General features: G+C 37.7%; 1 protein-coding gene across 6 annotated transcripts in view; it reads left to right on the forward strand.

Moving 5' to 3' along the window:
• The window catches only part of FXR1 (FMR1 autosomal homolog 1), a 65,277-nt gene that overhangs the window by 26,090 nt on the left and 17,608 nt on the right, over nt 1-21,579 (forward strand). For all 6 annotated transcript variants that reach the window (XM_003831978.7, XM_008957350.4, XM_063602613.1 and 3 more), the window contains exons 4-10: nt 10,510-10,581; nt 10,992-11,140; nt 11,366-11,459; nt 11,877-11,993; nt 13,947-14,117; nt 16,408-16,486; nt 20,449-20,558. In XM_003831978.7, the coding sequence (XP_003832026.3) occupies nt 10,510-10,581; nt 10,992-11,140; nt 11,366-11,459; nt 11,877-11,993; nt 13,947-14,117; nt 16,408-16,486; nt 20,449-20,558 (792 nt within the window). The remainder of the gene's footprint in view (nt 1-10,509; nt 10,582-10,991; nt 11,141-11,365; nt 11,460-11,876; nt 11,994-13,946; nt 14,118-16,407; nt 16,487-20,448; nt 20,559-21,579) is intronic.

Below are 21,579 nucleotides of genomic sequence, written 5' to 3' on the forward strand. Positions count from 1 at the left end.
AGGGAAAACTACTCTTGGTGGGGTGGTGAGGGTGTTGTTACAGTGTACTTTTTCCATTCCTGTCCAGGAGGGTCCTTCCCTGTTCCTGAACAGTCTGGCTCACCCCTGTGGTCTGCCTCCGCTTTTGTGAAGAAGACATTGGTGTTAGAGATTGAATGATTTAGAAATTGAATCTAGAGTTTTTTTTAAATTTCACGTTATGTTTTATGATTCAGCTCTGGTCAAATTTGCTCTCTAGAATTTTGTAAGTCATTATCTGAAATTAAGATGTGATTTTTTTTCACTTTTGAAAAATTTAAAAATTAATATAAGGAAAAAGTTTAAGCATAACCTTGCCACCCATAGGATTTTGTTTTTTTGTCACCGTTTATTAAGGATTTATCCGTATTACGTAGAGTGTTTAGAAATTCGGAGTTAGTGCTTTCCCAGGTAACGTTTCGAAAGCCTCTTCCCCTTCTTTAAATTTAAAGTAATAAAGCTTAATGTAAAAAATGAAATGGTAAAAAATTATATAAAGTACAAAGTAAACCTTCCATCTTAATGTAGGTGTACTTGTCCACCCACCCTATCTTAAATCTCATTTACCAGAGTTGATTCTCTTGTAAGTTTTTTATTTGCATGTATAAAGGACATACTTAAGTTGAAAAAAAATTGGGATTAAGTTATATATTTGTGACTTTTGTATTCACTTAATTAGGACAGCAAACATTTTCATGTCTTCTCATTTAAATTTACCTCATTTTTTGTAACCACCTCAAAATTATTTGGTGTGGATATATCAAATTAAAAGACATTGAAATTACCAGATTTTTTGCTGTTAGCAAAAGAAAACAATGCCAGAGTTAAAGTTAATATTCTTATGCAAGTCTGGTAGTATAATTCCTAAGAGGTTAACATTTTTAAAAGTATTAAAATGTACCATTTCATCCTCCAAAAATGTCTTCAGAATTACTTTATACTTTTATTAACACTGGAGGTATCTTTTTCATACATTAAGTGACTGTATTATATTGTTCGTATGTACAGTTTTGTAAACTTGGTGGATGGAAACTGATGTCTCGTGAATTCTCATTTCCTTAATGAATAGTAGTATGGGAACATCACTTAAATTAGTTGGTTGGCTCTTAACCCCTTGTTCTGTGAATTGTCTATTTTTTGTTTGTGCAGTTTTTGGTGTAGGAAGTCCTTGCATTTTATGGTTGAGTTTTATTTTTTTTATTTTATTTTATTTTTGAGATGGAGTTTTGCTCTTGTTGCTCAGGCTGGAGTGCAATGGTGCGATCTTGGCTCACCACAACCTCCACCTCCCGGGTTCAAGCGATTCTCCTGCCTCAGCCTCCCTAGTAGCTGGGATTACAGGCATGCACCATCATACCCGGCTGATTTTGTATTTTCAGTAGCGACGGGGTTTCTCCATGTTGGTCAGGCTGGTCTCAAACTCCCGACCTCAGGTGATCAGCCTGCCTTGGCCTCCCAAAGTTCTGGGATTACAGGTGTGAGCCACTGTGCCCGGCCCTGAGTTTTTATCTTTTTTGTGTTTTTTTCTTAGGCAATTTTTTTTATTTTTTATTTTTTGAGATGGAGTCTCACTAAGTTGCCCAGGTTGGAGTACAGTGGCACAATCTCAGTTCACTGCAACCTCCACCTCCCGATTTTAAGTGATTGTCGTGCCTTGGCCTCTGAGTAGCTGGAATTACAGGTGTGAGCCACCATGCCCAGCTAATTTTTTTATTTTTAGTAGAGATGGTGTTTTGTGATGTTGGCCAGGCTGGTCTCGAACTTCTGGCTTCAAGTGAACACCCGCCTCGGCCTCCCAAAGTGCTGAGATTATAGGCGTGAGACACTGCGCAGGCTTACTTTTACATTTTTAAATTATGTTTTTTACATCTGCTTCCCTGCACTATTTTTCCCTTATACCGGTGGGGGGGTGTGGGTGGTAATCCTTTTAGGTTGCTTCATATCTGATCGCCTTAGTTATGAAATGTAATTTTTTGGTCAATAAACACTTTTTCTTAAAATTTTTCTGGGATTGTGCAAAATAGCAGAGGTAAACTGACATTCTTCAATCATACTTAGAGATGGTCAGGCTCGATTGTTTACTGGTTTATTATAAAGGATGCAAGTCAGGAACTGCCAAATGAAAGAGATGCATGAGGCAAGGTCGGGGTGAGGGAAGGGGCTTGGAAAGTAGAGCTTCCATGACTTCTTTGAGCATGCCACATTTCCAGCCCATGAATAGATTCACCAGCCTGGGAGCTCTACCATCATACTTTTTAAACAGATTATTTCAGAGTCACAAAACGGTTTGTGTCCTCTTCTTAACTGTGTGAATACTTTATTAGCTTGTCCAAGGTTAGTCTGGAGGTTGGGAAGCTGATAACCAGTTTCATTTTTTGTTTTTCCAAATGTATTCACAGGGTTTGGTCAGTTTTGTGCCAGACTCACAACATTCTTCTGCAGCTCTAGGAATCCTTCTTTGAAGGAAAGAAAAGGTGACTTTGCCCTTAGTAATAAATTTAGAACAAAAATGATCCGAGAGAGCTTTATTAAGCTTGTAAGGTGATTTTTAAAGACTTGAGCCATAAGAAATTTCCATTCTTGTAGGTCAGAAATGGTTAAGTATTGACAGTTTCATATGGTTTACACTAACGTTTTGTTACATTAAAAATATATTGGTTGCTTAAATACAGGGTTTGCCTTTCTAGCCCCTTAGGAAATTTACATGAAGTTACAGCACATAAAGTAATGTCATGGCCCAGCAGTGGACCCAAGAAGACATCATATGATTTATAGTAGAAAGTTAATTTTGAAAAGGTCTAAAATGGAAATATTTATTTTTATACCTAATTAGTGGCTTTTTGTTTGCCTTTTAAAAAGTGGTGTCATCTCTTTAAAAATCTTCATAACACTTAATAGTAAATATTTCATAAATGTTTGCTTAATGATTGATTTTTGCTGACTAAAGATTGCTAGAAAAATATGCTCCGCCTGTAAAGTTTGAAGGTAATGTGAAAATGAAGAGTTCTTTAGATTTCGTTTACATTGGGTATCTAGTACAGTGTTTTGGGCTCTTGGAAGGGCAGTAGAAATATCCCTCCTCCCTCATTTCACATGTAACATTTTTGCTTTTTATTTTAGATATCTGCCTTGCTCAGCAAGTAATATATAAGCAACACACATAGACATGTTACATAGTAAGCCTGACATCTAAGTTGATAACGTGTTTTGTTTTTGTTTTTTTCTGTTTTCTTTTCTTTTTTTTTTTTGGAGATGGAGTTTCGGTCTTGTCCAGGCTCTAGTGCAATGGCGCCATCTCGGCTCAGCGCAACCTCCGCCTCCTGGGTTCAAGTGATTCTCCTGCCTCAGCCTCCCAAATAGCAGAGATTACAGGCATGTGCCACCACACCCAGCTAATTTTGTATTTTTAGTAGAGACGGGTTTTCTCCATGTTGGTCAGGCTGGTCTCGAACTCCTGACCTCAGGTGATCCACCCGCCTCGGCCTCCCAAAGTGCCAGGATTACAGGCTTGAGCCACCACGCGCAGCCCTGATCATGTTTTTTGTAAGGTTTCTTCCTTGCATTTAGCATATTTGAAATTTTAAAAACCTGTTTTTGAACTGTGAGGTTTTCTGGTTTAGTATTCATAGTTAAAATAGGAATTGGCAAGTTTTTGTTCTTGTGGCATATGCCTTTCCTTTTCTAGTCATATGGCGGATTGTCAGGCATTATGGTTATATATCTATATATTATATTAAAATGTTGGGATAGGCGCCTTGAGAGAAATTGGATTAAAAAAGAGAATAAAAATTATCTGAGGTAAGACACTCCTTTCTTTTACAACTTTTTAGATTTTTTTTTTTCCCAAATTTTATTTTTTTGAGACAGGGTCTTAACTCTGTCACCCAGGCTGGAGTACAATGGTGCCATCATGGCTCACTTACAGCCTTGACCTCCCGGGCTCAAGGGATCTTCCCTGTCTCAGCTTCTTGAGTAGCTGGGATCGTAGGCGTGTGCTACCATGCTGGGCTAATTTTTGTATTTTTTGTAGAGATGAGGTTTTGCCATGGTGCCCAAGCGAGTCTTGAACTCCTGGGCTCAAGCAGTCACCCACCTCAGCCTCCCAAAGTGGTGTGTGCTACCATGCCTAGTCTAATTCAGTATTTTATTTATATAAAAGATATACATGGATTATTTACTCTACTTTTTAAAAAGTTTTAAGTTTGATTCTTTTGGCCAGTCTGAAGTTTTTAGCTGTCTGTATTTAGATGTAGTTTTTCTCATCATACCAGACCATTGTTAGTCTTACTGCTTGGGAAACGCTCGCACATAAAGGAGAGACGAACATATTCTTTGTTACTTGTTTTTGTCTTGCAGAGTGGCCAGTTTCTAGGACTTGATATAGTAAAGAAAGCTGGTAGGAAACTGATTTGTTAAAGTGTCAGCCTTAAAGGTGAATGAGATAATACTGTTATTTAGGTAGAGAAATCATACATGTTCATTCCAGATGTTAAACTTTTCTAATGCGCATTTTCTTCTTAAAATGTCATAATACAAAATGGCAGATACATAACAGCAGTACTCAATAAATGTATTTCACATGTTGAAAATGGGTCCTTATGATTATTTAGTTTAATAGTAAATAATAGGAAAATTTCTTTGGAAAAATGGAAATATAGTTAATTTACTGAAGACTGGTAAAAATTCTCTGTCTTTGATACTTCTTCTTAATTTGGCTACTTGAAAGGCATAGGTTGGGCCAGGTGCAGTGGCTCACGCCTGTAATCCCAGCACTTTGGGAGGCCGAGGCGGGCAGATCATGAGGTCAGGAGATTGAGACCATCCCGGTTAACACGGTGAAACCCCATCTCTACTAAAAATACAAAAAATTAGCCAGGTGTGGTAGCGGGTGCCTGTAGTCCCAGCTACTCGGGAGGCTGAGGCAGGAGAATGGCGTGAACCCGGGAGGTGGAGCTCGCAGTGAGCTGAGATCGCGCCACTGCACTCCAGCCTGGGCGACAGAGCGAGACTCCGTCTCAAAAAAAAAAAAAAAAAGGCATAGGTTGAACATTATGAACTTGAATGAAAAATTGATGACTTTAGGATCCAGATTGGAATTACATTTAAATCACTCACATTTGTTTGCTTGAGTTTAGAGATTTTTTTTGAAACAGAATTTGACTTGGGATCATTTGGTGGAAAGAATCCTGAAATAGGCTTTTGGAATTTGATTCTTCCTATTTATTTCATCCTGTACTCCATAAAACGATAGTGATTAAAATGAGTGCTATTGTGTTTTTAGGCTTCTCATCATGGTCACTGCACAGTCTCCTGGATTTTAGTATGTTAGAGCAGTGTGTGGGCCATTTGAGAGTGTGAATTGTTCCTGCGAAATAGTTTGCAGAGTTAAGTAAAATCTGAGGAAAAGGAATTTCTGTGGGGCGCTGTTATTCAATGACATATTCGTAAATCAATTCAGTAATTAACATTTAGGATATAGTACACTAGAGCACAGTTTTAATGCTGGCTTATTGAAGTGATATTTTATTGTGTGAGATATACTCTTCATTTTGTATAGGATATGATTTGATCCATAGCACTGTAAGTGGGGGTGTTTTTTTTTTTCCTTCTTCCTGAGACGGAGTCTTGCTTGTCGACCAGGCTGGAGTGCAGTGGCGTGATCTCGGCTCACTGCAACCTCTGCCTCCTAGGTTAAAGTGATTCTCCTGCCTCAGCCTCCTGAGTAGCTGGGATTACAGGCACTCGCCACCATGCCCGGCTAATTTTCGTATTTTTAGTAGAGACGGGGTTTCACCATACTGGTCAGGCTGGTCTCAAACTCCTGACCTCAGGTGATCCACCCGCCTTGGCATCCCGAAATGCTGAGATTACAGGTGTGAGCCACTGTGCCCGGCTTTTTTTTTTTTTTTTTTTTTTAAGAAGGAGTCTTGCTCTGTCATCCAGGCTGGAGGGCAGTGGTGCGATCTTGGCTCACCTCCCAGGTTCAGGCGATTCTCCTGCCTCAACCTCCCAAGTAGCTGGGATTACGGGCGCCCGCCCACCACCATGCCCAGCTAATTTTTGTACTTTTAGTAGAGACGGGGTTTTGCCATGTTGGCCAGGTTGGTCTCAAACTCCTGACCTCAGGTGATCCACCCGCCTCAGCCTCCCAGAGTGCTGGGATTACAGGTGTGGGCTGTGCAGCCAAATTTGTAGTGTTTTTGATTCAGGCTTAGGAATTTAGGTTTAGTCACTTTATGAGAGTAACTTGGTCTTTCAGGGGTGAAGTTATGAAGCTTACAGAAGTGGATATTAAGTTTAAAATTGAGTTCAGCATTTCATCGTTCAGTGAGAAAAGCCTCCAGGCAGTTGGGATGGTTTATTTAGAAAGCCAGATTCATGAATGATTATGCTTTGGTGAAAATAGAATAAGGGGGTTAGGTAGTTTTAAGACATAACATTTTCAGCAAATGAGGCTTGATTTACCCACATTAACAAGAGATATTCGAACTGCCTCTCTGAGATAGTTACTCGAATGGGCACCTTCTTTTGGTTGTTAGGATATTCTTTTTTTTTTTTTTGAGACGCAGTTTCGCTCTTGTTGCCTAGGCTGGAGGGCAATGGCGCGATCTCAGCTCACCGCAGCCTCCGCCTCCCAGGTTCAAGCAATTCTACCTCAGCCTCCCGAGTAGCTGGGATTACAGGCATGCACCACCACGCCTGGCTAATTTTGTATTTTTAGTAGAGACAGGGTTTCTCCATGTTGAGGCTGGTCTCGAACTCCTGACCTCAGGTGATCCACCCACCTCGGCCTCCCAAAGTACTGGGATTACAGGCGTGAGCCACCGCGCCCGGCCTAGAATATTCTTTTTGTAACCCTCAGTATACTTGGGAAAACAGTCATCACTGATCATTTACCAAATAATTTTGTAGCAGAAAGATTGAAAGGGTAGTAAGGTCGTTATTGGACCTTTTTTTTTTTTGAGACAGGGTCTCGCTCTGTCACCCAGTTTAGAGTATAGTGGCATGATCATGGCTCACTGCAGCCTTGACCTCCCAGTCTCAAGTGATCCTCCTTCCTCAGCCTCCCAAGTAGCTGGGACTAGAGGCATGCACCAACCACACCTGGCTAATTAAAAAAAATTTTTTTTTATAGAGACGGAATCTTCCTGTGTTGTCCAGGTTGGTCTCAAACTCCTGGGCTCAAGCAGTCCTCCTGCCTCAGCCTCCAAAAGTGCTGGGATTACAGACATGAGCCACTGTGCCCCCCATTATTAGACTTTTTTAAAGGCCATTATTGACTCCATGCTGGAGTATAGTGAAGCAAACACAACTCACTGCAGCCTTGACTTCCTGGGCTCAAGAGATCCTTCCACCCTACCCCAGGCCCCCAAGTAGCTGAGATTACAGGCACATGCCACCATGCCTGGCTAACTTTTGTATTTTGCATAGTGATGGTGTTTCACCATGTTGTCCAGGCTGGTCTCGAACTCTGGAGCCAAAGTGATCTGCCCACCTCAGCCTCCCAGAGTACTCGGATTATGGGCGTGAGCCCCACCACGCATGGCCTTATTAGACATTTTAGTGAGGGTTTAAACATAGCAAATCTAACTTTTTCATATTTTCCAGGTTTTGATGATATATGTATCTACAATGAATGCAGTTCTCTAAATGTAACTAACTGCTCACTGTTATACATGAACCTAGAACATACCAATCTTATAAATATTGATAGCAGATTTAAAATATATCTCTAATAAATTCTAGCTTATTCTGGTTATTCTTACAGTTGGATCATCAGAATGCAGTCCTTGAATACTTTGGAACTTTTAATGACATCTCATTCTATTGAAGAAGGGATAGCCATCTCTGTGCTGTAATTTTAGCACATTTAGTCAATTGGATTGACTAATCTATTGAATATTTTTGCATTTCATTATCTTTCTTTTTCTAGTTACCTTTGTATACACATCTGCTTTTGACATTTCCACTTACGAAGTACATTTTGGCACACAAACATTTCTTAAAATTTTATCTTCAATTTTTATTTTACCTTTTTTTCCCCCCCGGACAGGGTCTCGTTCTGTCACCCAGGCTTGAGTGTAGTGGTACAATCTTGGCTCACTGCAGTCTCAACTTCCCAGGCTCCAGCAATCCTCCCACCCTAGCCTTCCATGTAGGTGGGACCACAGGTGCGCGCTACGACACCTGGCTAATTTCTTTTGTATTTTTGATAGAGATGGGGTTTCATCATGTTGTCCAGGGTGGTCTTGAACTCCTGAGCTCTCAAGCAGTCGACCTGCTTTGGCTCCCCAAAGTTTTGGGATTATAGGTGTAAGCCACCGTGCCTGACCACAAACATCTTAAAAGATGAAAGAATACTGTCATATACCCTTTTAGCAAACCAGGATGATCTGGGTTCTTGTTGGAGGATTTTGCATGATGGAGTCTCAGTTGAGTCATTAACTGGATGAGAATACACATCATCTTTCCCTCTTCTCCTTAGAAATACATTGTTTGAGAACAATGAGAAATACATCGTTTGAGAAATACATTGAGAACATTCATCTAAGATGTCACCATCTCAGACTTCATAGTCTGAGGTTTTGCTTTGTAAGATAATTTCACATTTATCAGTAGAATCTAGTGTGCTGCTATCTCTTTGCATCTGTTGTCTGATATCTCTAATAATTAGAAAGGCCTTCCTCTGTAAATTTTTCTTCTCTTCGCAATTATGAGTGAAAAAAATTCATAATTATCAACTGGTCAACGGTAGCTAAAAGCAGACTACAAGGATGGTGTCTTTGGTCTTTTTGAACTGTTTTGAAAGAGATGTGATACCTCAGGCTATGCAGTAAGGAAACTCTATGAACATTAACAGTTTATTTCACTGTTGTATCCTCTAGGTGATGCCATCATTCCTCTGTTCCATTTTAGTCTTTATTTAAAGCATAGCTGAGAATAACTGATGAATGTTGATGAAATTGTAAAGTGTTTCAAGATATAGGAAAAATAAGATCACTAGATTCTACCTTACATTTATAAAAGGGCCCAGTGGATACATATAATAATTACAGAATAAGGGTGAGTTCTGTTCTAGTCTTAGAAAAGTAAACTTTCTTGTTTTTTGGAATATGTCGTAAGGAAGAATATAAGTCATGAGATATTGATCCCTTCGAATAGTTAGATCTGTTTATAAAAGAAATGGAAAAGCTAAAATTGAGTTTAATGGACCCTGATTGGTATATTGGACTTCCTGCTTTTTCTCATAGCTTTTTTCTAATCATGGTATACGATAAAGTTCATTAGTAGGTTTTGGTTTATTCATTTCCAGTTCCAGTATTCCTACCACTTCCAAGATTACTCTCAAATCATCCTGATAGAAGCTTCAGGCTTTCTAAAAGTCTTTGTTTTTAGTTGTTTGTGTTTATCTCCCAGATGGCTGTTAACAGCCACCGATAGGTTTCCCTGATGATCTCTGCAAGGACAGTCAATCTTGGTTTTTATTGGTTTTTAGTTTCTTCTCAGCCCGCCTTTGCTACCTTTCTCTATATTGAAAATATAATATGTTAAAGAAGCTCTGCTGTGTCATAAGAAATAACTCTAATCCCAAGTGAAAGCTTCTGTGACCTATTACGTTAATAAAACTGATATTTATAGATATAAAGAATATGACTTGTTTTTTTGTGGATAGTTTTTATTTTGTTTTTTTTGAGATGGAGTTTTGCTCTAGGTGCCTAGGCTGGAGTGCAATGGTGTGATCTCTGCTCACTGCATCCTCCACCCTCTGGACATGATTCTCCTGCCTCAGCCCTCCGAGTAGATGAGATTACAGGCACCTGCCACCATGCCCGGCTAATTTTTATGTTTTAGTAGAGACAGGGTTTACCGTGTTGGTCAGCCTTGTCTCGAACTCCTGACCTCAGGTTATCCACCCACCTTGGCCTCCCAAAGTGCTGGGATTACAGGTGTGAGCCACTGCGTCCGGCCTGGATAGGAATTTTGTAAGATACTAGCTAGATGTATTCTGCTAGATGGACTGAATGTGTGTAATTTTTTTATTCAGTTAAACAATTTTAGTACATTTGATTTAGGTTCTTTAGCACGGGATCTAAATGTCATATCCTCGATGGAATTTAAAAATTACGTTAATCACTTTCTGAGAACAATTTTTAATATTAACAATGTTGACAGAAACAGGAAGACCTGTGTTTTACATTATTTAAAACTCCTTTGTAAGAGCATTTCTTTAAAATAATACTTATGTTTAGTAAACCTCATGAATATGGAATTAATTTCTAAGAAGCTAAATTGCCCAAAAAAGTAGTTTTATTTTTAAGTAGTAAATTTAAGTTACATATCACTTTCTTTAAATTGCATTTAATATGCCAATTTAAATAAAATAGCATTTTTCATTCTTAAGTTTAATGGGATTGGGTATTAATAAAAAGTCATTTACAGCATTGAAATCTTTTGGGATGAATGGATATAGGCATTTTTTTTTCTTCTCAGGTATATTCAAGAGCAAATGACCAAGAGCCATGTGGGTGGTGGTTGGCTAAAGTTCGGATGATGAAAGGAGAAGTAAGTACTCTTCACACTTGCTTTGTGACTAGTTTCTAAGGAAGTACCTCAGTGCTTGGTTTTTGTAAATCTTATTTCAACTGTTAGTTTTATTTCTAAAAGCCTACCTGAGAAATAGTTGATCAGACATTTCCATTAGCATTAATTTCTGTTTGTGTTCTGTATTGGCAAACACCAAAGCTGCTCTCCAGAGGTACACCTCAAGCATGTAAGGACCACCAAGGTTCATGCTTGTAAGAACCTATAATCTAGTTTAGGCAAATCAGATTGATGTAGCTAAGCTGTGCTTAGTATTTTATGCCACATGGGGGAGGGTCCGTTGGTTAAGCTGAGCAAGGTAATTAGAACTTCATTTAAACTTCATTATTTTTGTTCAGATGGGATTTTTAAAGTATTTTGATGTCTTTTAGTTTTATGTCATTGAATATGCTGCTTGTGACGCTACTTACAATGAAATAGTCACATTTGAACGACTTCGGCCTGTCAATCAAAATAAAACTGTCAAAAAAAATACCTTCTTTAAATGCACAGTGGATGTTCCTGAGGATTTGAGAGAGGCGTGAGTAATTTTATATACTATTGAATTGTTCTGTGAATTAAGAAGATTTTTCAGTCCTACAAAACATTTTCCCTAATGCCCAATCAAACCTTCTGATGGAAAATCATCTTAATGAACAAAGGTTTTAGTGGGGGATGTCAAAATGAAACACTGACTTTGTATTGTGACTCTCCTCTGACTTTAATCTGTTATTGAGTTCTTACACATAAATTGATTTCTCTCTAGGTGTGCTAATGAAAATGCACATAAAGATTTTAAGAAAGCAGTAGGAGCATGCAGAATTTTTTACCATCCGGAAACAACACAGCTAATGATACTGGTAAGTTAGTACCGTATTATAAGGTAGCTTATTAATGGGTATTGCACAGATTTTATAATTACATATTTCAGAAGAGAAAAGCTAAGATCAACTTAGTGTATAGTGAATTTATTAATATAGTGTGGGAGAAAAATTTGTTTGCAGCTATAAAATGTTAATTACTTTACATTCTTAATATCATAAAATTCTTAATGTGTGAGATTCCGGATTTTTCCCCAATCAAACATATTCTGAATAGCAGATCTAAATAATACAGGAATTCAGAAAGGAAAGTGTGATTACTCAGAGTAGTGAATGTTAGGTGAAAGAAGTGTAGTAGATGAGAAGCAAGGAAGGCTTTGCATAGAAGATGGGATGGTGTTTGTGCTATTTGGAAGAATGATTAAAGTTTTGAGTAATTAGCTTGTTTGTTTATAGTCTGCCAGTGAAGCAACTGTGAAGAGAGTAAACATCTTAAGTGACATGCATTTGCGAAGTATTCGTACGAAGTTGATGCTTATGTCCAGAAATGAAGAGGCCACTAAGCATTTAGAAGTAAGTGGGTTTACTTACAAAAGAGTTTTCTGTGTCCCATTTAGTTTTTGTTTGTTTTTTGGAGACAGATTCTGGCTCTGTTGCCCAGGCTAGAGTGCAGTGGCACAATCTTGGCTTACTGCAACCTCCGCCTCCCGGATTCAAGCGGTTCTCCTGCCTCAGCCTCCGTGTAGCTGGGATTGCAGGTGTGCCCCACCAAGCCCAGCTAATTTTTGTATTTTAGTAGAGGTGGGGTTTTGCCATGTTGGCCAGGCTGGTCTCGAGCTCCTGGGCTCAAGTGATTGCCCGCCTCAGCCTCTCAAAGTGCTGGGATTACAGGCATGAGCCACCGAACCTGGCCCCCATTTAGTTTTATATTTTTCAAGTTCCTTGCTTCAGACGAAGGCAGCCCAGGACCTCTGTTTCGTGACTGTTTGGAGTTGTGTCTGTAGAAGAATTGCTTTTGCATTTTACCTTTTATCAAACATAGCCTTTCCTTTGCGAAATGCCTGTTGACTTGTTGGTAGGACTTAGATGACAGGTGCCAAAGAGCTAAGAAACTAGGGATACTCAGTAGACTGTATTGCTAGTTTTTTACTTTGTATTTAACCTTTTTATTTTTTTAACTGCCTTGTCGTCTGTCAGTCATGATATCTTTCATCAGTAACTAGTTCACTGTAACAACTCTTGTGTGAGAGGAGAGGAGGACTAGGAGTGAGGCATCATGTGGCATGTAGTATTAAAATATTAAGCTTATCATTATATCTCTGTCTTATCCTGAGGTACTCTGTTTTGTCCTGTTCTTCCCTGCTACACTAGTAGGATACTTGTTCTTCCCACTCACTCACACTTTCTAGATCTAGATGAACACATGTGCATGCACACACTGTGATGTCTCAGAGAAATTAAGATATGTTTATTATCCTTAGGACAAATTTGGAAATGTTCTCATTAATTTAAAAATTCTGAACAAGGGATATGTGAACAAATCTGCCTGTATCTGGAAAAGTGTTTTAGACTAATAAAATAGATGAATAAAACAGTTTCTTTTCCCCATTCATTTTATGACATTAGATGAGTTTCCTTTGTTTCTTAAGAAACTTGAGTTTTGGCCTTTTTAAAAAAATTTATGTGGGTTTTTGGTGGTTTTTTCTTCTTGGGTTTTTCTTTATACTGTGGTAAAGTACATATGAAACTTAGCATCTTAACCATTTTTAAGTGTACACTTAGTATTAAACATGTTTACATTATTGATCAATCTTCAGTACATCTCATCTTGTAAAACTGCAAATCTATACCCTTTAGACAACTGCTCATTTTCCCCTTTCCGCAGCCCCTGACAACCATCATTCTATTTTCTGTTGCTATAAATTTGACTATTTTAGATACCTCATGTAAGTAAAATCATTTTAGTCTTTTTTGTGACTGGCATATTTTACTTAGCATCAAGGTTCATCTATGTAGCGTGTGTCAGAATTTCCTTTTTAAGACAGAATGTATATACCACATTATGTTCATTCATTAATTGGTCTGTGGATTTGGGTTGCTTTCACCTCTTTACTATCGTAAATAATGCTATGAACATGGATGTGCAATAAAACATTTTGTGGCCGCGTGTGGTAGCTCATGCCTATAATCCCAGCACTTTGGGAGGCTGAAGTGGGAGGATTGCTTTAGCCCAAGAGTTCGAGACCAGCCTGGGTAATATAGTGAGAGCTCGTCTCTACAAAAAATAAATTTAAAAAAAAAATTAGCTGGGCTCAGTGGTGCGTGCCTGTATTTCCAACTATTCAGGAGGCTGAAGTGGGACGATTGCTTGAGCCCAGGAGATTGAGTTGGCAGTGAGCCATGATCACGCCACTGCACCCTAGCCTTGGTGACAGAGTGAGACCCTGTCTGGAAAAAAACCAAACCATACAAAAAAGCCATTTTGTATTTTGATCTTTTATAATACTAATTTTCCTCTTTTATTAGTGCACAAAACAACTTGCAGCAGCTTTTCATGAGGAATTTGTTGTGAGAGAAGATTTAATGGGCCTGGCAATAGGAACACATGGTAGTAACATCCAGCAAGCTAGGAAGGTTCCTGGAGTTACTGCCATTGAGCTAGATGAAGATACTGGAACATTCAGAATCTACGGAGAGGTAAGTTCTCTTTCTCCTGCCTTGGCCTTTAGTTTATTAACCATCTATTGTTTGATTATATTTTTATCTGAAATTCCAGTTTCCCGTGAAACATTTTTGAGGTAGCATGTATTCAATTAGCATCAGTCAGCCTAGTAGTCATTACTTATGAAGCTGAATTGAAGTTAACTTTGTATTGAGGGGAGTGAAAGATTTACTAAGTAATTAAATATGTAGTTTTTTTATTGAGGTTTCTTAACCGCTTCTGAGTTTACTTCAGTTTTATACCCGTTAACAAATAATCTATCGAAGTATTTTTTTGAATGTTTACTGTGTGCCAGGCACTGGCAGGAGTAAATGGTATAGATTAGAATAGCTTTTCTAGAACTTGAGTTTGTATAATACTTCGTCACTGGTTAATCATGACGTTTGCAGGGGTAGAAAATTAGTAAGTTATTTTAAAAATGTTATTCAGCCAGGTGCAGTGGCACACACCTGCAGTCCCAGCTACTTGGGAATCTGAGGCAGGAGGATTGCTTGAGCCTATGAGTTTGAATCTAGCCAGGGCAACATAGAGTTTAGAAAAGTATATATAAATTTATATATATACATACACACGCATCTTATCTATATTTTTATATATGTAAATTGAGACCATCCTTCAAATTAGAGTAACTGGATTTTTATTTTTTAAAGAGACAAGGTTTTGCCATGTTGCACAGGCTTGTCTCGAACTCCTGAGCTCAAGCAATCCACCTGCCTCAGCCTTCCAAAGTGCCGGGACTATAGGCGTGAGCCACCGTGCCTGGCCTGGAGTTTTTTTTGAATGACAATTTTGTGTCTTGACTTTTCATACATAGCTCTTATGAACAGCTGCTTTCACATAGTAAAGCTGACTAGAAGCTTCACTTTTAATTTCAAAACCTTTAAAAGTAGACAGTATAACATAGTAATTAAGAAGACAGCCAGACACGGTGGCTCACGTCTGTAACCCCAGCAATTTTGGATGCTGAAGCAGGAAGATCACTTGAGTCCAGGAATGAGAGGCTGCAGTGAGCTATGATCATGCCATTGTCCTCTAGCCTGAGCAACAGAGCAAGGTCCTGTCTTGTTGAGAAGGAGGAGGGGAAAAAAAAAGACGAGCTTTGGAGCTATACTGCCTGGATTGGAATTCACTTTAAGTAGGCTGCTTTGAGTAGGCTTGGAGTTTGTTACTTCCTTGTATAAGTGTTCTCATTATAAAATAATAATAGTGCTTACCTTAATACAGTTCTTAAGGATTGGATGCATTGTAAAAAATGTTGATTGCATATGGTATATCATGTAGTGTGCACACAATAATTTGAGCTATGGTTTTAAAATTAAAAAAAATGTTTATTTGCTTTTTTTTTTTTTTTTCAAAGAGACAGGGTCTACTCTGTTGCTCAGGCTGGAGTGCAGTGGCGTGATCATAACTCACTGCAGCCTCCAACCCCTGGGCTCAAGCCATCCTCTGGCCTCAGCCTCTTGAATAGCTAGGACTACAGGCATGTGCTGCCATGCTGGGCTAATTTAAATATATATCTATATATTTTGTAGAGATGGAGGTTTCCTATGTTGCCCAGGCTGGTCTCAAACTCTTGGCCTTAAACGATCCTCCTATATTGGCCTCCCAAAGTGCAGGGATTACAGGCGTGAGCCCACTGCATCCGGCCTTATCTGTGGTTATTAAAGAACGCACGTTAAAAGTGAAAGTGACTTTATTGAGAAGTAGAAAGTCCGTGTAGAGACTCACTCCCAACCCTCTAGTTGTTTAAAATTGTACTCATTAGAAATTATGAATTTTGATAATCTTACCAGTAGGTACTTTTAAAAAATGCATCTCTGCAAAAATAGCTTTTTAAGTCATACACCTGATTTTGAGAATAAATAAATCAGACAATTTTAACAATTTGTATTGTTAACATTTAACATGAGAATTTCAAGCAGGAGGTATAGACTAGTATATTTAGGATTGGGTTAAAGTTTTGGCTGTTCAGCAGCTGTGTAATTTAAACTCTGACACTAAATTTCTCAGCAGCTTAAAGATTTTAGAGATGTTATTTTATTTTTGGTTTTAATAGTACTGACTGATTTGGGGTTTTTAAAAATGATTTTTTTTAAGTACTTTGTGAATCACTTCACCTGAAATCTCTCCCCAGTGGAATGAGCATAATCTTTTAGTAGAACATAATCATTCAGAATTTTCTCTTTTCTCATCTTCTTGTTTTGGATTATGGGTTGCTCCGAGATTGAAACAGGATTTCATTTTTACTTTTCCCCTCATCTACAGAGTGCTGATGCTGTAAAAAAGGCTAGAGGTTTCTTGGAATTTGTGGAGGATTTTATTCAGGTTCCTAGGAATCTCGTTGGTAGGTACTTTTACTAAATGTTAAATAAGTTAATAAACATTATTTAGTTACATATAGCGACTTAATTGAAAACTAGTCTTGTAGTCTGATAACCTTATTCCAGTTATGTGTAGATTTATTTAGATAGCAATACTTCTTTTCTTTTTTTGGTGATAACATTTTGTGTAACTTGTTATTGTCATATTTTAAAAAGTAAAGATGTTTCTTCTGTACAGGATGACCCACTAATAAGGCCCAGGGTTTTTATAAGTTTGTCATTACAGTTTTTCATCAGTCTTTTCATCCCTTGGGATCTTCCCTATTATTCTCACTCCTTTACTCTCTTTTTATGACTGATATATATTCATCAAAATTATGATAGTACTTTTTGAGAAGGTATTGGTGATATTTGTTTTGTTTAGTGCAGAAGAAAAATAACAGTGAACTAACAATAGGGTAATAAACCTCTACACAGTAGGTCCTGAATAGTAGGTTGTTGCAAGGCATAGAATAGTAAGGTAAGAAGTTGTGGGCAGGAGAGAAGGATGATAATATGAGGGGAGGTTTCACTGTTTATTATTTGACACCATTATTGAAACTGTTGTACCCATGGATTATAGTCAAGTGACAAGAATTTGCATTTGAAGCTATGGTTAAATGAGCATTATAGCTTGGAATGAGTTAATTTATAGCTCTGTTATTAATATGCCCTACATCTGTGCTGTCTTTTTGCTATTTGAGGCAATTGGGAAGGCTTTGGTTATGTGTTAAGTATGCAGTGACTATACTAAAAATTGACTTACCTAAACATTTAATATAAAAAGAAGCATCAAGATAATGTAGTGTAGTTTTACTAGGAGGGGGACGAGTTTTTGTTCCCTGTTATCTCTCATTTTTTTTTTGACGCTAAGGAAATACTTTCAGCTTCTTGGGTTCCATTTATATAATGCGGCCTATTCTGCCTTTAGGAAATGATGTTTAGCTACGGACATTCTATTTGTTAAATTGTATAAAACAAACGTTAATAGAAAAATAAACACTTCCATTCTAAAAAGATTTTTTTTTTTTGGTCATTAGTAAGTAGTATATTCAGGAAAAGTAGTTTAAAACACAGGAATTTGTTTCTCGGAATTTAACTGTTAGTATTTATGTAAAAATAAATTTTTTTTTTTTTTTTGGAGATGGAGTCTTGCTTTGTCACTCAGGCTGGAGTGCAGTTGCAGCGATGCAATCTCGGCTCACTGCAACCTCTGCCTCCTGGGTTCAAGTGATTCTACTGCCTCAGCCTCCCAAGTAGCTGGGACTACAGGCGCCTGCCACCACGCCTGGCTAATTTTTGTATTTTTAGTAGAGATGTGGTTTCACCATATTGGCCAGGCTGGTCTTGAACTCCTGCTCCTGATCTTGTGATCCGCCCACCTCGGCCTCCCAAGGTGCTGGGATTACAGGCGTGATCCACCGCGCCCGGGTGTAAAAAGCCTTTCAATTCTGCTCAAACATTTGGATAGGTATGACATTACTGCCAATTGTGTAAGCTCTACTTTATTAGTTCTTGGTATACCATTTTTCACTGTAGACTGAACTGCTAGAAAGATGAGATGTTAAAATTCAATATAAACTTGAAGAATTTTGTATAATTATAATTATACAAAATATAGGTAGGGTGCACGTTATCAAATGTTTATCAGTATCAAATGAAATCACCTTTGATAAGCTGCTTTTGAAAATGCTGCCCTTTTAAAGAAATCGTTAATTATTGACATCTGTCAGTACTAACATTGTGGTAGCTGCTCTACAGATGTAATTTTGACTTAACTAAGGTTTCCTCACTTGTAAAAATGATTTGGCAGTGGGTTTGTGAAAGGGAACCAGGTTTCTTTTCAATCCAAGTCTGTCAATTATAAAAGATAGCCTTGGTCTTAGAGAGTTGTGGTAGGTGTTGTGAGTAAAAGTTTCTGATATTTCAAAAATAAGAAAATTGGGTATATTTGTAGTTCTTTGTTCTCTTTATTCACTGAAGTGAGTACCTGTTGTCTCTTTTCCTGTATCCTGTCTACGTTGGCTTTGGTGATGTGGGTTGTGTGCTCTTTAGGAAATACACATTAGCAGTGACTATTACACACTGGTGAAATACTCAGGAGTAGTACAAGAATTTCTATTGGTTGTCATGTGTAAAAATACAGTGTTTCCCTCCATAATGTTTTATGGATGAAGCAGGCTTTTGAATAATAGTACATTCTTAGTCCAAATGAAAGAAAAAGAGAACTGAGGATTAAAAGGGAATGAGAACACTTGGGTAAGTTCCAGAGAGGATTTCCTTACACATTCGGGTTCTGAGAGTTCTAAGATGACCATTCCCACCCCTCCCAAATCAAAGGGAAAAATATCTGAACGTTGATTTGAAAATGGTTCAAAACCTTTCACCTCCAGAAGCCTTCCTTAATCACTTCTCTCTGTCCCTTCAGCATTTATATTCAGTGCTCAATTTATACTACAGGTCTACTTCAGTTTGTCAATATGGTCTGGAATTTAAACTATGGAAATGATCATTTAAAATATTGACGGTCTGTGGTGGGACTAAATAAAACTTGCAGGTAGGTTCCTGCCAAGGACCCCAGAAGGGTGATGGATGATCACTCAAAACTGGTATAGTTCACAAGAAGGAAGTGGCAAAGGTTCTGGGGGAGGAATATGGTATGTCAACCTAATCTTTGTTTTTCGAAAGACATTTGCTTACTTTTAGCAGGGTCAAGGATGGAGTTGCTGCTTGAGCTTCACTGTGTTAACAATGAAGGTTGCTTTTATGTGCTGCTGCTAGGGCTGCTCAGAGAAGATACACGTCATGTGAATTCCCTGCCCTACTTTTTTTTTTTTAACATGTTCAATTGCTGCTGCTTTTAAATTTAGGCTTATTAATGGGGAAGGAGGCTTGAGAGTAGGAATACAAGAGAGAAAAACCCATTATAGTCCTTTTATTGTATTGACCAGTCTACTGTTGTCGTTCTTATTCATTCTTTAATAGAAACTGTTCAGGCATGCAACAGGAAAATCTTCCATTTTAACTCTTTCAACCAAGGTTTAAGTTTTTGTGAAAAGTGATATACTTAAATTAACTGAGGATGTGGACTTGATAACAAATACGCTGTCGCTGTTCACTAAGGGATACATCGGTTCCATATGGTGAAGGTTACTTAATAGTACTTGTTAATAGGTACACAACTCAGTGTTGCTTTGTTATTTATGTGAGTATGTGCTAATCTTTAGATAGTCCTTTAGGGAAAGAGAGCCTTTTGACCCCTTTATTTATTAATATACTCAATAACTGCTGTTTGACAGACTTACGAGTTAAGTGTAGAAAAGTTAAATACTTGAATTTTATGTAATTTTACAATATTTTATACCTAGCAAGACAGCGTATCATGTACATGCTTTATGTCATTTTTTATATAGCTGTGGAGTACTTGAAAAACTTCTTGATGTAAAATATAATACATGTAAATATTCATTCTAAAGTTATCTTCAAGTCATAGAAATCTCTTGGACCCATAGAAACTTGAAAATAAAAGCAAGATTGATGAATTTGTTACTTATGTGAATTAATAAAGTGCTAATGATTAATGTCAAAATAGTTTTTCTCTTTGCCTTTATGTATACATCCAAGGTTTTGAAATGGGTTGGATATTTTAAAAATATGAAAATGATATAAGCATATTTTAAAAGTCTAGATTTTGAGAATTCCTTACATGTGAACACTGTTGTCAGTCCCAGTTAGTAACCTTAGGTGTGCTGAAAGAGAAGTAAGTTTCAGACCAAGGGTGAAATTTCTTGGTAGTCTGTAGGGCGAGTTAATTGAAAGTAAAAAGATGGGAGCTTCACTTGATGGTTATAATTTAGTAGCAAGTTACAAATAATTGGGGCTGACACTGAAAGAATAGCAGAATTGAGTTTTAGCTTACCATTATATTTGTTTTCTCTTACTAAAGGAAAAGTAATTGGAAAAAATGGCAAAGTTATTCAAGAAATAGTGGACAAATCTGGTGTGGTTCGAGTGAGAATTGAAGGGGACAATGAAAATAAATTACCCAGAGAAGACGTAAGTATTTAAAATGTAATCTCCCTCTTTAAAATGTCCTTTTTTTGGCCAACTTAATAGTTGTAAACATTTTGTCTGTTTTATCTGATACAGAGGGTTTTTCTGTCTTCTTTTTAAAATTATGTTTTTATAATATTATTTCATACACTTAGAAAACAAGTCATTTTCTACTATGTGGGCCTTGTTCTTAGTTGTTTTGATTAGTACTTCAGTAAAAAAAGCCAGTTCTTGACATAAAGATTTCTATTTGATAATCTTAACAGTTATTTTTCATACGTAGAGTGTAAAGCTGTAGAACTTGATACTCCCAAAGGAATTTTTTTTTCAATAGTTTTTGGGGTATAGGTGGTTTTTGGTTACATGGTTAAGCTGCTTCAGTGGTGATTTCTGAGATTTTAGTGCACCTGTCACCTGAGCACTGTACACTGTATCCAATATGTAGTCTTTTATCTCTCACCCCCCTCCCAACCTTCCTCCCCACTGAGTCCCCAAAGTCCATTATAGCATTCTTTTGCCTTTGCGTCTTCATAGCTAAGCTCCCACTTACAAGTGAGAACATATGATATTTGGTTTTCCATTCCTGAATTACTTCATTTAGAATAATGGCCTCCATCCAAGTTGCTGCAAAAGACATTATTTTGTTCCTTTTTATGGCTGAGTAATATTCCATGGTATATATATACCACATTTTTTTTTGTATCCACCATTGGTTGATGGGCACTGAGGTTGGTTCCATATCTTTGCCATTGTGAACTGTGCTGACAAAGGAATTCTTGATTGTACTCTCCTTAACTATTTTATAGAATCTGAAAGTATTGACCACTTCTTGATTGAAATCCCCTTACACTTTTACATTGCTATAGAATCTGAAAGTATTGACTTTTTTTTTTTTTTTTTTTTCCTGGAGACAGAGTCTTACTCTGTCACCAGGGTGGAGTGCAGTGGCACGATCTCGGCTCACTGCAACCTCTGCCTCCCTCATTCAAGCGAGTCTCCTGCCTCAGCTTCCTGAGTAGCTGGG

The sequence above is a fragment of the Pan paniscus genome, chromosome 2 (assembly GCF_029289425.2).
Source record: "Pan paniscus chromosome 2, NHGRI_mPanPan1-v2.0_pri, whole genome shotgun sequence".
Lineage (NCBI taxonomy): Eukaryota > Metazoa > Chordata > Mammalia > Primates > Hominidae > Pan > Pan paniscus.